This window comes from Ooceraea biroi, chromosome 5 (assembly GCF_003672135.1).
Source record: "Ooceraea biroi isolate clonal line C1 chromosome 5, Obir_v5.4, whole genome shotgun sequence".
In the NCBI taxonomy this organism is placed as follows: Eukaryota; Metazoa; Arthropoda; class Insecta; order Hymenoptera; family Formicidae; genus Ooceraea; species Ooceraea biroi.
Window position 1 is genome coordinate 5,321,278 of NC_039510.1, and position 15,466 is coordinate 5,336,743.

The window sequence follows — 15,466 nt, forward strand, 5'->3', positions numbered from 1 at the left end:
ATGAGTCTATAAATAATAAAAGGACTCGATCCGTGCATCGCGGAACATAAAGACATCAATAAAAATCGGTTCCCAGAATAGCCGCATATTCTTTTGCTGATATCATACTGTAATTTCCTTAGAAATGCGAACGGTGGTGTCTGGAATTGCAACATTTAGAAAATTTTACATAAGCGTGCACTATCTTAAATATATTCATTTTCAAAAATTCAAAAATTTCAAAAAATTCAAGACAAAAAATAATCACTCATTTTTAAGACTCAATTTTTTTAAGAATTTTATTTTTATTTGCTACAGTTTACTAATTTATGTTTTGATATTCATCTCGCGTACTCTTCAAACACTTGCGAATTGCTCAATTAAGACGTGTTGTTTCGCAAGCTGCATGATAGTCGTAGATTTCGACGCGCCCAAACAACGCATTACGGTAATAAGGAGCGGCACGGTTTCCGTGGATTTTCGGCATTGTTGGCCGCCGAAAACAGAGCACGAACCTGTGATTTTCGCAAGTATAATGCGAGAGCTCTCGCAAGTAACGAAGTGGGCGCGTCACTCGAGATACAACCGACGTAATGTGCAACCGGTGATTGCGTTACAATTAACTCCGTACTCGCCTACTACTTCCGAAAAAACTGATCACGCAAATGTCAGGTTGTCCGGCCATATAGAGAAATTAGATATTAAGTAATTAAGCAATCGACGGAAACTACAAATGCATGTCACAATTTGGGGGAGTAAAAGTGCTCTCTAAATTTGCAATCCTAACAAACTGATACTTAGACAACAAAACAAAAGTACATTAACTGCTGTTTCTAATGTAGATACTAAGAGCCGACGTTTCCCTGGCGGAAACTTTAACCGGGAGACCTAATTAGTGTTACATAACGTCAGGAATAACTGGGTTTTGGTGAATTAAGCCTCACGAGCGTAAATAGATAACGAGATCTAATTTTTCGTTCGATCTCAAATGTGCTTTACTTGAAGATTTAACTTTATTGTCTTAACTATATTGTCGATGATTTTTAATTGTTATAATTGAATCGTGATTGCGATAATTTCATAAAAATATCCTTTTTAACATTTCCAAGTTTGTCGAAAAATTCTTCATCAACGAAATAAGATTAATAACAGAATTTAGAATTCGATCAATCCATCAATTTCGCCAAATGCAAAAATACAAAGGGATCGACTCCGTGAGTGCTGAGCAATCAGCAAGCAAGAGAAAGCGCGGGCGTCTCCCGATGCATCCCGCGGACTTTTTCCGGATATCCGGTAGATTTTATTAGTTAGATTTCAATGGGGTCCATCGACAATGTTGCGAGTGCTCGCTTGCGGGCCTTCGGAAGAGAGAGAAGTCGTTAGTCTCCGATTGAGACAACAATCCTTCGCGGAGGAAACGTGTGACGAGGAGTCGAGAGATAGACAGCCGATACGTCCGCGAACACGCGGCATATCAAGGTGGCATCAAAAAAGTGGATACGAAACCTCGGAGGAAATTGCATGATGTAATAATTGTCCTGTGGGAGTGTCTGCCTAGAGTGGAGCGAATACCACAATACCCGTGTTGCACACTATGGGAACTATTGTTACAGATTTTACAGTCTCTCTCTCTCCTTCTATTCCTCTCCGCCCCTCTCTTTCCCTCTTTCCCTCCCCCCTCCCTTTCTCTCTCTCTCTCTCTCTTTCATTGCTACTCCACTGTTTTTGCTCGGCCGTCAACTCCCACGTGGCTTTCACTTGTCCCCGTGAAGCCAAACTTCTTCGCGTGTGTTCCTGTCAGTTCTATTGAGCACTTCCGCTCCCCTTCGTCATTTTCGGCGCGCTTTCTTCGGGGAGGCGCCCGCGCGACTTTTCGCGCTTCCAACAATTACCACGACGAACCACGTCCGGGATCGTACACGAAAAAGGGAAAAAGGTAAGAATATAATTCACTCAGCGTAAGCATCATCACAAATTACCGGCTCACGCGTTGACGGCGCGAGACTAAGTCGCGTATATTTTAATTGGGAGAAAGGGGACGTACGCGTAAAACAAGCGTCGCGAAATCTCCGCGCGAAACTTGAGCACCACGGAAATCGTGAGTGTTAATTTGCTTGACGAACGGACGGAGCATGCGGCTACTCGAACGCGTCTGTTTTCGCGCTCGATCATTCGGCGATTTTTCCCGTCCCGCGCTCGTTGGAGCAATTTTCTGGGCTTGGGCAATTCCGTCCGACAGCGCGGAGCGCGCAATCGAGATGAACAAACAACACGAACCGCTCTTTATTGTCGTGTATTTTCTGGAGGAGCGCGCGCATTTTTACCGTCGTCGTCTACGAAAGAGCTGTCATTTGGCATGCCAGGCGTCTTAATGAACGTTTAGGGGTCATCAAGGTTGAGCGTGGCGGCGCGGCGACGGTGGGAGGCGGCAACCAGTGGTTGCCTATTGTGTCACCCTATATATAACGGCACCCGACACCCCACGCGGTATTAAGAACGTTCACCGCATCCGCGGTAACATGGTTTCCAGTTCTAGCAAGGTATATACGCCGCCGTCGAGTACTCCGTGTGCGCGAGCGCGTTGTTCATGGTGTCCGATCTGATTCGATCCGATCAGCGAACCGAGATTCCAGCTCAGTCTCTCAGTCAATCTGAACGCGCACGATCCGATCGATCCATTTCGAGCGAACGATACCTTTTCCGCGGGATTCGATTATTGGTGCTCGTGGGAAAGTGCGCGCTTACGTCTTCAGGGACTCGTTCTGAGGAGCATTTTCGGAGAGCAAACTCGAAAGGAAATTCGTTTTTCGCGGAATGTCTAGAGTGACAAGTGTGCGTGTGGATACGAATACGTGTTGAGAAAGCCTTGCGTTGTTTCGCGTTGTTACTTCACGAAAGAAATCGATGCTCGATACGAGTACGTAGTTCGCGTCGCGGATAGCCGAAGCTCGACGCTTCATGTAGTTTCTCGCTTCGAATCGACGTAAATGGATATGCGATATTTCACAAGCGATACGCATAGTCACACCTCACGGTTATAGTCGCGTCATCGCGTTTTCTTTCGCGGAAAGAACAGGAAATCACGCATTTTGCTTTTAAGATGACGCCATGGCTGATGGCATTCTTCTGTCTGGCGACCGCCGGCTGCTCGAACGTCACGGACCAGCAAACCTCGGAGACGCAGCACGATCATCAAGTGGCGATATTGAAGCAGATCAGGAAGGTGAACGACGACGGTTCCTACACGTACGGCTACGAGGCCGGCGATGGATCCTTCAAGGTAATTACGTGATCGGTTAAGCACGACGTGCGATAATTGTCGACCGCGCCTGGCTTTTTCTTAAGCATCATGAATTGCATCGCACTGTGAAAATTGCGTTCCCACGGATGCATCGGACGTTAATCATACGGATCGAGTTATTTTTCTTCTCGCGATTGTATTTATAGTAACGATACGTAGCAATGCCAACAACAATATTAATACCAATGTCACTGTTAATTCGAACAATCGCGTAAGAGAATCTAATCGCTTTCCGCAATTATACATTTGCATGTATACATTTATATAAATATCATATGTATACATTATACTTGTAAAATTTACAACACATTGTTTAAGAGTCAATAAATAGTTCGAGAAACAATTTTCAGATTTTATCATTAATTTTCGAAAATCATTTAAATATGTTTTCATTACTTATCAGCGCGAGATAATAGTTTATATTCCTTTACAAGTACAATATTGTTTAACTGAACACAATTATTGCACGAACGTACCACTTGTACTTGTTTCGTCAGGTCGAGAGTCGCGACGTTTTGGGCAACATTAAGGGCACATTCGGTTTCGTCGATGCTGATGGTGAGATAAAGAGAGTCTCGTACTCATCATCAAACGGCACCGGTTTTAAGTCAACCACGATGCCGCCGATGCAGGAACACGTGTCGGTCGTGCAGAGCATACCGCGAGTCAATCGTACGTCCACGTCCACGAGGAAGCCGAGCATCGTGTATGCCACCACGACGGAGGCGTCGACCAAGTCGTCGGTCGTGCAATCGATCCCTCGAGCGCGGAAAACGACCAGTACCAGTACTACAAGTACCACCACCAGCACCACGGAAGCGCCCAAGACGATATTCGGCCACTATCTGAAGGGCACGTTGAAGAGCAGGCCGCGTTTCATCATCAACGGTCAGCAGAGACCGATTGTGATAGAGGAGCCCGCCGATGATGAAGACTCGCAGATCAACCGACCCAGCACGGATGACAAAAGCGGCGTCTATCGCAGGATCGTATTTGCCAAGCGACCGATCGAGCACAGCCTGCCACCCATCTCCGACGACTTCGTGGAGAAGGAGGACGAGGCTAAGATCACGACCGGGAACAATCTCAGGAGACAACTCCACGACGATACGAAACCCACCGTAGATACTGGTGACGATCACTCCGATGTCTACGGCGGCTCTCTGTCCACGACGCGACCTCTCTTCACCACGACCGTCCCGTCGCGAGTCCTGCAGGGGAGAGTCAGCAGCACCACCGTGCGCACGGACCGACCGAAGATCTACCTGAACCGAGAGGCTTTAGGGGCGAGTCGACTCGATGGACCAAAGTACGATGGAACGCGGCTCTACGAGACCGAGACGAAGCCTCCTCAAGAAGAACGCGTGTCCTCGCAACCGCTTCTGCTGCGCGGTACCACTCCCCGGATACCTCTGGACAGTCGCGACTACGCAAGACCGACGAGCACCGAGTCCGCCTTCCTGCGGCAGCAAGCTGATCAATATCTGCGGGAACTACCGCCCAGGATACTCGTCCAGTCCCAACCGGGGAATCTCGATGAAGAAGGAATCTACCGAGCGATACCGATCGGCAGGATCCTGTTCAGGCCGCCGCCGTCGCCGAACCAGCAACCGATCTATCCAACCGCGTCCACCACGGACGCAAATGTTCATTACTTAGCGGAGAATGCCGGCGTGGCGGATCCAGAGGATGAAGCACGGATCGCGATGAACGCGAACTACGTGCGTCCGCGGCCCCTGATGCGGCCGTTGATCTATCCGGAAGCTGAACAACGTGAGCGGCCAGTTCTGCGCCCGGGGCCGAGCGCGCTCGCGCGTCCAGAAGACAGGGATTATCAATCGACCACGCCCGAGTATCCTTATCGTACCTCCGGAGGTTTGACACTGCCGCCGGAACCACCGAACCCGATCGCGCCTCCCCTCAGTCGACGCGACTTCCAGGCGTTGCTGAGGAGGTTGCTGGTGAGCCAGTACGGTGTGCGGGCGCTTTCTTACCCGAAGAGTTATCTGGAGGACGCGCTGTACGACCAGCAACCGTACCCATCGTATCCGGTGGGCTACCAGACGCCGATCCCACGACCCCCCGAGCTGGTATTTGATCAGCAGGCGCAATACGGCGACCGCGTAGCCCTTAGACGTCCATTATACCCCAGGGCATTGAATCCATTGTACCAGCAGTACGACGATTACAACGATGGCAGGTATAAGCGCGTGTACAGACAAAAATTCTACGCGGATGTAACAGACGATAGTGACGAGATCTTGCCGGCACCAATCAGGGAGGCGTTGCTGTTGAGAATGGTGAACCTGGCGATCAACGCCGAGCGGACGACGATAATGCCGACGACCATGGTGACCAGTACGACTACGCCGGTGTCGAGGTACAGGAAGACGGGCCCGGTCAGGAGCGTGCAGATCATCACGGATAACGACGAGGAGAAGGACATGAGGAAGAAGATGTAGCGACTTAGGAAACTCCTCGCGAACGAGTATTAATCGCTGCAAGTGAACTGCGAGCTAAGTTGTTATTTGTAGCGTTTTGCGTATCGTAGCTATCACGTTATTCTCTGTGAGGAAGAGACGCAACGAAACTCGATAAGCAACTGCGCAAATGTATTGCAATACTTTAGATGTATTGTAATTGTTAGAGATATCTTTCTGCAATCTTCTTCTGATTTCTACGATCATATTGCTCCTTGACTTTGGAAATTTAAATAATGTCAAGAAGGAGACGAATCCAAAGTGTTTGAGCGGCAATACCCATAGTTACTCACACGTACATATGTTTCATGTTTCAGTTATTAAGTAGAACGATATTGAATTCTCACGGTAATATCTTTAAGCATGACAAAGCAGCTTACGTCAACGATAGCGGTTTTTTTCTGGAGAACGGATATGTCCGTCTGCGAGCAGGGACTCACCGTCGTGTGTGCACGCGACGGACGCATTCGTGTCGTTAATGAATCGAATCAGTTTCACGAGAGGGAAATCGTCGCTATACGCGCAGCCCGACCTATTTTCTGCACGACAGTTTCCCAGGGTTCGCCGACGCGCATATCTATCTTTCGTCGTCGCATATTTATATCTACGGCTAATAATAATGATATAATGGATGCGGCTGATTAAGGAATCATGTGTTAGATAATTGAATTTTCTCTTGAGAAGGAGTACCGTTTTCTCGTATGTTTGTTAACTGCCGCGTATGTAATTAAATGTTTCGTACGTTGCAAAAGTTTTGCGTTCTAAAATTATGTCGCTTGAAATGAATGAATAACGAAAGGAAAAAATGTCGAAATAATTGATATGAAATCATCAGTAACTGGTTCCAGTCGATTCAGACAGTTTCAATTCTCTTACAATGTTACGATACTTATGTATGTCTTCATAATTATAGCATATCATGTCCACAATTTTGGAGAAACTTACCGCACAACGTAATCACGCTGAAACGAGAAAAAAATTGGAGCTGGCATTTACTGATGAGCGTCAAGTCACTGGTGCACCATACTTGAGCCATTCCGAGAAAAATCCCACGAGACGCCGTTCTCCACGCGGAGTACACGCAGGATACAGCACCCAGTACGATTCTCTAGCCCTTAAGACACCTCCTACGCGTGCTCCTTGCTTGCAACTGTAAATACGTTACGTAAGAGTACATAGTGTGATATATATACGCGTAGAAATAAAGAAAGAGTCGTACGCGCTAGACTGAGGCGTTCTGTGAGAACTCATTTCATAAGTCCCTGAGAGTTGGCGTTACCGGGAAAGAATAGTAACGCGTCTACTGCCGGTAATTAGCGTCGCGACTTGCGACACTCTCTTGCCTGCGGTCTCCCTAGATCTGCACAACGAACTTGCATAGACCCACGGAGCGAGTATGCGACCGAGGCCGCCAGGGATCTCGGGACTATGAGATCTCGTGCGGTTTCCACGCGGTTTCGGAGAGTTCTCGCTTGTTCTCTGTCGAAAACTGCGAACGTTACGTACGCGCGACGTCTTTCACGCCCAGGACGAAAGCTTTGGAGGCCAACGAGTATCGCGCGGCAAATGTTCCATTTGCACGAATGACGGAATAATGGCTAGACGATGATCGATTCGATGACAAAATATCATGACGAATCTATTGATGATATGTACGTAATTGATTCATCGGAGGAAAGAGAATAGAATAATCAATCTTTATACATCATGCTATTGACGTTATAAAAGTATCCCGAGTTCTTGCATCAATATTACAAACATTAAGATGTTAAAAAAAGATCAGACTAGTATGAACTTCAAATTTTGTTAGAGAAATGCAAACATATGGCTATTAATAATTAATATAAAAGGAAATGGTAACAAATTATTATCCCCGGGCATGTTCCACGCGAACGATAATCGCCAAGCCAATGTTGACTCAACACTCGCGCGGGAATGTCGATCAAACGAGTTCCGGCGCGTAAAAAACCGGCGTGCGAAGTATCTCAAATCGCGGCGAATGGCATGGCGTTTTACGCGGATACCATGAATAACGGCTCGATTTTCGCGCGCCCGTGCGCGCCGGATATGCACGCGTGCACGTGAAAGGCCACGCCGCCGTAAGAGAGACACACTCGTGCCGACGGTGATCTTACACACGTACGTCTTCCGGTATTCCATGCATGCATTGGCTGACGTGTAATGACGTCCCCGCGACGAGATTGGCGTCGATAAGAGGACAGAGCCCGCTCGAAGCTGCTCTAATTAGAGCGCCGCGACGTTTATATCCGCTTTCCTCTCGCTCTTTCTACCGGACGTAGAAAGTCGGAGGGCGCACGCATTGTCTCACAGAGCGCGCGTAACGCGTACGTCCGTAATACGAGTTGGGAAATAATGGAGAAAATCGCAGCGGTTTCGATGAGGCGAAACTTCGACAATAACGGAAAGCGAGCGTGATCCGAGGCATGGAATACGATGCTCGGTACTCTCCCGACTTCCCTCGCATCGAATTTCTACGTGACGCATACAATGTCGATGCTTTTATCGTTCGTCGACTTTCCACTCGCGAGGAGGATTATCAGTCGGCACATCTACCCGTCGTTACCCACGGCATCGTTTCGCAACAATTCTATCTGGAGCAGCGGCAGCTCAAATCATACTGCATCCTGCGAAGCTCGTACACGCTGCGACTGCTCATGACAAAATGATTATTGAAATGGTCATCGTAGTAAACTCATGCACAATTCCAAATGTAATAAATAGGACCTAGATTTTTAATATTTTCTTTTTCTCTCGTTTTTATTTCCTTCCTTCCTTCTTATTCTTTTAATGTTCTTTTTCCACAATACTTCTTTATTTTAATATACTTTTTCCAATATTTTTTATATGTATCGTTCGAGTACTACAATTTATCTTAATGATATAAATAGGTGATTCTCATTTTTCGAGACTTATATACATTCATCGTATTATTCACACGTGCACTCGCATATGATATTACTTACTACACACTTCTCTACCGCGATCATCCGAAGGGATAGAGCATCCTTGACACAAAAATGGCACGAGGAATTTTCTCCGCTTGAACAGTCATGGTTCAATTGGAGGCTATCGAGATCTTCGAGTGTATCGACGCAGAGCGAGGCACGTTCTTCAGGCTCTCGATGTCGTCCTCCAGCGCGTAGGGCACGAAGGGCTCGGTCTGCACGCCCACGTCCTCGTGATCGAGTTCCAACGTGTCCTGTTCATAGATCACGTCGTTACTTCGCGGCCTCGGCACGGATGGGATCCATGGTTGTGGAACGCCCTTGCCAAGTGCCAAAAAGACAGCAGCGGTCGTCAGCAGGACGACAGACGCAACCCCGAAGACCAATCGCCAGGAGCCAGCGATCTGGAATCAATCGATAATCTTTCTTCAGCATCACTTGTGTCAAGCTTTAGTTTCGCGTCAAACTTGAATAAGATAATCGAAATTTGGGATAAAACCTAGCCAAAATAAAAAAGAGAGCTAAGAAAATAAATAAAAAATAACTATTAAGAATTAAGAAAAATTAAAGAAATAAAATATATGCTATAAGCAGATCAATCGAAAGAAAATCTTGTACTTGCACTGCGCGTGATCCATCACAGAGAAGCTGAAGAAACAATTTGAAACAATAATTACATATAAGACATCTAAATGCCTGCAATTACGTATAGCGAGCTACAAGATGAGTCAGCTGAGGTGTACAAGCGCGCGAGAAAGAGGCTCATCGCTAAATTCCTCTTGCGCAACGCACGTGCAGGACGTAACGCGACCATTTAACCAATTACAAATTACATTCGCTTCCGGTCGGTCGTAGCGGATTCGAGAGACTTACGGATCCGTGAAGGGCCTGGGTAACAAAGTAGTTGGCAGCCAGGAGACCAGCGGCCCCCAGAGTGGAGCAGATAGCGCATGCGGCCGCGGCGCATGCTGGCGATTCCGCAGGTGCAAGATCCGCTATAGCTGCAAGTGCACCGGCCGGTGCCGTACCGGAAACCAGAAGGGCGGCGATCCCCAGCCAGGCGGCACCCAGGGCTTGACAGCCGGCGTATCCGGCGACGAAGAGAAGGGCCGCGGGGATAAAGTGCGCTGGACGAAACGTCATTCGATATCGATTAAATGAGAGCTCAAGTCGAAAAGTCGTTGATGTGAGAAATGACGAGGAAATCGCGGATATGAAACTTCCGGTTCGTTGTTCAATACATTAGCTTGTCTTTGGTTATCGTTTGGTTATCTTAATAAGATCGTGAAAGGCATTGCTGTTGCTGCTCGCGAAGGCGGAATTATACCGATGATTGATTCTTTCAACTCCTGACGAGTGAAATGAGTAATACGCGTTGGTCTCGTATTTTTCCGTAAACGTGATCCGACGAGATATTGAAACTCAATGGTGTTCTCATAATGAGTAATTTAGTAATAAGCAGTAATCTCAACGATACATTGGATTTCCTGTAAATTTCCATATTGCAACATTGCGCGTTGTAACTCGAAACACTCTCACATTCGGAGTTTTCTAAGAGCGGAAAACGGGCATTATTGCCAGTGTGTGTATGAAAGAATCGAGATGACTGAAATTCTCGCACGCATTTCGTAGAGTCGTAGGCGTAATGCGTAATACTCACCTGTGTAAACGACCAACTTTCTCGCCGTGGTCGTGGAGACTATTTTAGCTTCACGAACATGATCCACCAGGAGACCACAGGTCAATGCAGCCATGAAGTGACCAATGTGAGGTAACGTAGTCAACACCGAGTCCTAAATTCAGTTGCAATTTAATAACGGAACGAGATCTGTTACGCGCTAACAGCTGTTCCCTAATATCGATCGGTTGGAGAATCGAGTCCTCGATTCCTTAACGCATCCCTAACGCGATTTTCCGTTATATAATTAGTCCATAAATACCAACCCAATTTTTTCGAGTAAATTAAAATATTAGCTAACAATAAATCTGACTAACGCAAGTTACTTACGTTAGCTGTGGAGAACCCGTAGATGAGCTTCAGGTACTTGGTCATGCCGAGGGCGAGCGTTGCATCGCCCCATTGATTGCCCATGGTCGCCACCGCGGACGCCCAGACGGGTACGGACCTCAATAGCTTCCCCCACGGTATCACAGCCGCCTGAGATCATCAGCAATCTCGTGAACTCCGCTCGCAACTCGGAAATTGTCTTGTAAATTACATCTACGTGTGGCAAGTCTTAAATTATGCCGCGCGGTTGTCGCGACGAGTTTTTCACAGGTGCTAATCAGCGAATGGAAAATTTCTATCGCGTTCGCACACAGAAGAGCCTTCCAGCAGCCAATTAACACGTTCAACATCGACTCACATGAGAGAAGAGAGCGACAGCGGAAGTGTCCCGCGTGTAAACGTGTCGAGAAAGAATCGCGAGGGAATGGCAAGAGGATCTCGAAAGAATTACGAGAGCATCGCTTACGTTCGTGTCGTGTTGATAGGACTTCGGCGTATCCTTGACGAATCGACCGAAGGCGAAGTACCAGCAGAGCGCCAGGAGAACCAGACCGTAGCACAGAGAATCGCGGCCGAACGTCCGCACCACCGCGGTGCCCAGCCATCCGGTGAGGCAATAACCCACGCTGACGGCTTCAAGCATGGGAATTAGGATTAGTCGATTACCTTGAACCAGAGAGCGCGACACGGAGTGCGCTCGCTGGAACGTTTTAAAAAGTATCCTACGAGAGTGCACGAGGTATCTTCCATCGAGAGTGCCATTTCTGCGGAACGACGTTGAAAGCAACGCGTTGCTCGCTCGCTCGCACGTCGTTTAAACCTACCGCGATCGCGAACTACCAACGTACCTGCGTAACAACTAAAGTACCAGGTCCTGTGGTTGCTCTTAAACCAGGTCATCGCGAGCATGTGAGCAGCAGGCATGGTTGCGCCCTAAAAAAGACGAATGTCGCAATGATCTGTCGCGGTGATGTCGTTCCATAACGCTGTGCAATAATCGAGCACAGGTTGTAAAGCTGGTGACAACGACTTACGGTGCACAATCCTTGAAACAACCGTAACGCAACATGCGATGGTCCGCGCCAGGCCGCGGGTACTAATAGGGATGCTAAACAGGCGCTGAGAACCGCACGTGAGAACACCATGGAGGGTCCGGATCGGCCCCATACCAGACAACCACCCAAGATCGGTCCGGCGACCTGTCCCCATAGAAAAGCCTCGCGCATGATGGACTCCGTTCGCTCTTCCTGCGGTAGCTGTTATTCAAAATGTTAATAATAAATGTCTCTGTTATTTCGTAAGACATTACAGGTCTCCTTACTTTTTTCTCTCCTTATAAAAATTACTTTAAGACATTAGACTGAATAATTAAAATAAACTTAGACGAAGCAATGACTAGTGCAAAATTCATTTAGCTGACATGTACATATATCGACCGGCAAAAATTTCTCAGGCGGATAAGAGGCAGACGAAACTATATTTAGCACTGAACGAAACACGCATCGGAATATTAGGCAATGACATTTGTGTACCTCCATGAGTATAACTTCGAAGTCCTCGGTGCGATTGCGGCTGGTGATATTGACCAGCATGTCGCAGTGCCAAGACGTGTCGATGATGGCATGATTGTCTTCCTGATTCGCTAGTAGTGCAACGGAGGAGCTGACTTCGACCGCGCCGCAAAGTGCAAATCCAACTGCGACCAATGCGGCAACAATGTGTCGCGCTCGTACAGCCGCTAGCGAGTAACAATATAATTATGTGATACATCGTGATAATCGCGCTGCGATCAATTCGATTAAACTCAAACACAGTTAAAAGCTTGGCTAACAATAAGATAAAAAATCGTAACTTGCTAGCGAGAATTACTGGAAGATTTTTAATATATTTTAATGATCTGATTACAGCCACATGTTGTTGCTACAATTTTTTATCATTAAATTAGTAGCAAAATTTATTAAAACATTCTCGCACGGACATTCTGCTAATTAGACAGGATCAAGAGTTTTCATGAAATTGTTATTCCCGACAAATTAGAAATGCAATAGTAGCAGAAGAAGTTATTCTGCTTGTGTGTACATCCATTATCGTAGTCTCCAAACATCGGAACACGGCAATGTTTGATTTTGATAACTTACTCAAACGGCGAGCACGATGGCTTCTGCGCACTGATTCGAAACTTAAAAGGCAGTTCTTGAGTTTTTCTTAATAGGACATTAAGTTAAGCGAATTTTCATCTTAATTTTAATTTGTTAATTCTTAGTGTAAATTGCAAACCATGGCCATCGTATTATTATTTAATCGCATGACATTAAATAATTCGTTGTAAATCCATGATACTAACATTATTACACAAAATTGTCGACCGCGCGACGGCGCGAAATAAATTTACTTCTCACGTAACGACGATAAAATTAGTTACGGCGATTAAAATTAAACGAACCTCGAACCTCTTGCGCAGCGAGCTTTATTTGACAACTGCCACGTTTGACGAACTGCACGCTACCTCTCTTGACGAAGTCTGCCATCTCACAGAACACAAAAATAATGAGATCGACTTCCACATCTCGCTCTTATCAGTCCCGGCGTTTGGCTCTGACACTATCTCTCCACTACTCTCAACCGCACCTATTGTGGTCGACCTCGACTTTGGCTCGATGCGATGATGTAACGCAAATAGCCAATTTTTAAATAAAACGATGAAACACGTTTCCGATTCGTTGAGTAGAGCGCCGAGCGGAGAAACAGCGATCCTGCTACTCGATCCCGACATTGATCTGTCTCTCGCGTGGATTACGAAATGGATGTGCAATCAAAGATCAATAACCGGCAATAGGCGCAACGTCAACATCGACTTTGTAATTTCCAACAGGATGTGGCCGTAATCTCGAGATTTCCGTCACGGAAGAATCGCATTAATCGAATAATTTCCAGCTGGAACAGTGCAGTCGTATCGTATGGCGATCGCGCACAAGATATACACTCTCGACACGATACGAATAATCAATAATTTTACTTATTTCTCTGAATCGGACAGATGCAACGCGTCCATCGCGGATCATTTGTCAATCCCTTCGTCCCGGAGAATCGTGGTGGTTCGGTCAATTGAGGTCGCGCACACGTACCTTTGACCTCGAGTGCCGCGTGTCTCAACTGGACGCTGCCGCGTTTGAGACGGACCAGCGCCGCCATCGTGGTCAAACGTGCTGGCACAACACCGATTGCGTTTCCATGATAGGGCACTGATAATACGTCAGGCTGAACATATCATCGATAAGGAGGTCCGGCAGCCGTCGTTTCCGGCGCACTTTCGCACCGCGCGTGAGCGAGCGGACACGAGCGGGACGCGGCGGTGGCGACGAGTTACGCGGGCCATACTGGTCATCTGGCCGGTGCGAGTGAATGAACATCTCCGTTAACGAGACTTGATACAATAAGTACCTAGGGTCAGCCTTGAAGCATCACCGTGCGCGCGACGCCAGCCTCGCGTTATATTTTCGACGTCGCTGAACGATATCGCCGGCAACGATCTTGAGACAGCGTATCTACTGGGATTTCTTTCTTTCGTCGAAGCTTATCGTCGCGCGACAATGTGACGCCTGATCTGGCGATAAATGCTGCTGATACATAATTGATACGATATAATTATTGCGCGCGCGTTTTTCCGTATGTAGAGTCTGCAGCGGTTTCTCAAGATACGTCGTTAATAAATAAAACAGACGTTCTATCAATTAAACTAAATATTTTTAATAACGATCTTAATAATGTACCAAAATTGTACATATAGACATTACTATTTAATGCGGGGGTTTGTTGCATAAAAGTCCCATTTCGAACTCTCGATTAGCAGACGAGCAGATCGCACCTGTGTCGTATTTCAGACGTATGGATCTGCGCCGCCGAGTCTAATGCATGCTAATTAAATCACTGTAATTTAAGGAGATCCTGGAGTGAGTGCCGAACTCTGACGCGAAAGCGCCATCATTTAGATGGAACTAAAAAAATCGTGATTAAGATACCGACAGCATTAACTCGGGAGGTATGATAAATTATGAAAAAATGCTTTGAAACACTCTTTATTTCCTTGTTTTTAATTGAAAGAAAAAATCGATCTGCTCCTCTCTCTCTTTTTGCGTCTATCTCTGTCGCCTCTCTGCTGTCTAGCTCTGTCGTCTATCTTTGCCTCTACTCTTCTTTCTTCTCTCTTCTTTTCTCTTTTCTATCCTCATGGTTCCGCGAATGACCGCAGATGTTATATTCTCTCTTGGTATCCTTCGATAGCACTGCTTATTATTCCTGCCTTTTCCTCTCTCTTCCTCTCTTTTCTCAACTCCTCCGTGAGAACTTTAATGAGACTTATAGACCGGAATATTTCGGGCGGGAATTTTCTGAGCCGCCGGAAGAAGAGGACAGTTCCTCTTTAAAAAAACGTACGCCTGGCAACCCGATCGTGTAATGCATATTTACGTGCTCGAGTTACTGTAATGCGAGGCTGCATCTCGCGTTTATCGACAGGATGGACTTTTGAAACTTGATGTGCACGCAGGCAACTTTTGCGTTAAGGAGATAGGGATTAAGCAGTTAACGGCATACACGCGGAAATGATACGGTGCTAAACGCAAACTTGTCCCAGAGAGGAGCGATTTCCGCATTGTTTTACGGTCGCAGGTGATAAGTGTGTCGTGCTCGGCACACGTTCTTGCACGCGTGATGCACTCTCATTGAATAAGCG

At 46.8% G+C, this 15,466-nt stretch overlaps 2 protein-coding genes across 4 annotated transcripts; one reads left to right on the plus strand and one right to left on the minus strand.

The window, feature by feature from the left end:
* Window positions 1-2,152: 2,152 nt before the first annotated feature.
* Window positions 2,153-8,517, plus strand: LOC105287582. 2 transcript variants are annotated; one of them, XM_020034408.2, is made up of 3 exons: window positions 2,153-3,259; window positions 3,778-5,480; window positions 5,559-8,517. In XM_020034408.2, the coding sequence occupies exons 1-3, from the start codon at window positions 3,080-3,082 to the stop codon at window positions 5,740-5,742; spliced, it is 2,067 nt and encodes a 688-aa protein (XP_019889967.1). In that variant the 5' UTR covers window positions 2,153-3,079; the 3' UTR covers window positions 5,743-8,517. The 2 variants fall into 2 exon arrangements, with proteins under 2 accessions (XP_019889967.1, XP_019889966.1); XM_020034407.2 differs by having other exon boundaries at window positions 3,778-8,517.
* Window positions 8,518-8,573: 56 nt separating this feature from the next.
* Window positions 8,574-14,122, minus strand: LOC105287581 (sialin). 2 transcript variants are annotated; one of them, XM_011353206.3, is made up of 9 exons: window positions 13,860-14,122; window positions 12,267-12,472; window positions 11,769-11,990; window positions 11,583-11,667; window positions 11,201-11,367; window positions 10,735-10,884; window positions 10,387-10,519; window positions 9,600-9,853; window positions 8,574-9,130 (listed from the first exon to the last, which is right to left on the minus strand). In XM_011353206.3, the coding sequence occupies exons 1-9, from the start codon at window positions 13,924-13,926 to the stop codon at window positions 8,837-8,839; spliced, it is 1,578 nt and encodes a 525-aa protein (XP_011351508.1). In that variant the 5' UTR covers window positions 13,927-14,122; the 3' UTR covers window positions 8,574-8,836. The 2 variants fall into 2 exon arrangements, with proteins under 2 accessions (XP_011351508.1, XP_011351507.1); XM_011353205.3 differs by lacking the exon at window positions 13,860-14,122 and adding an exon at window positions 13,178-13,832.
* Window positions 14,123-15,466: the final 1,344 nt, after the last annotated feature.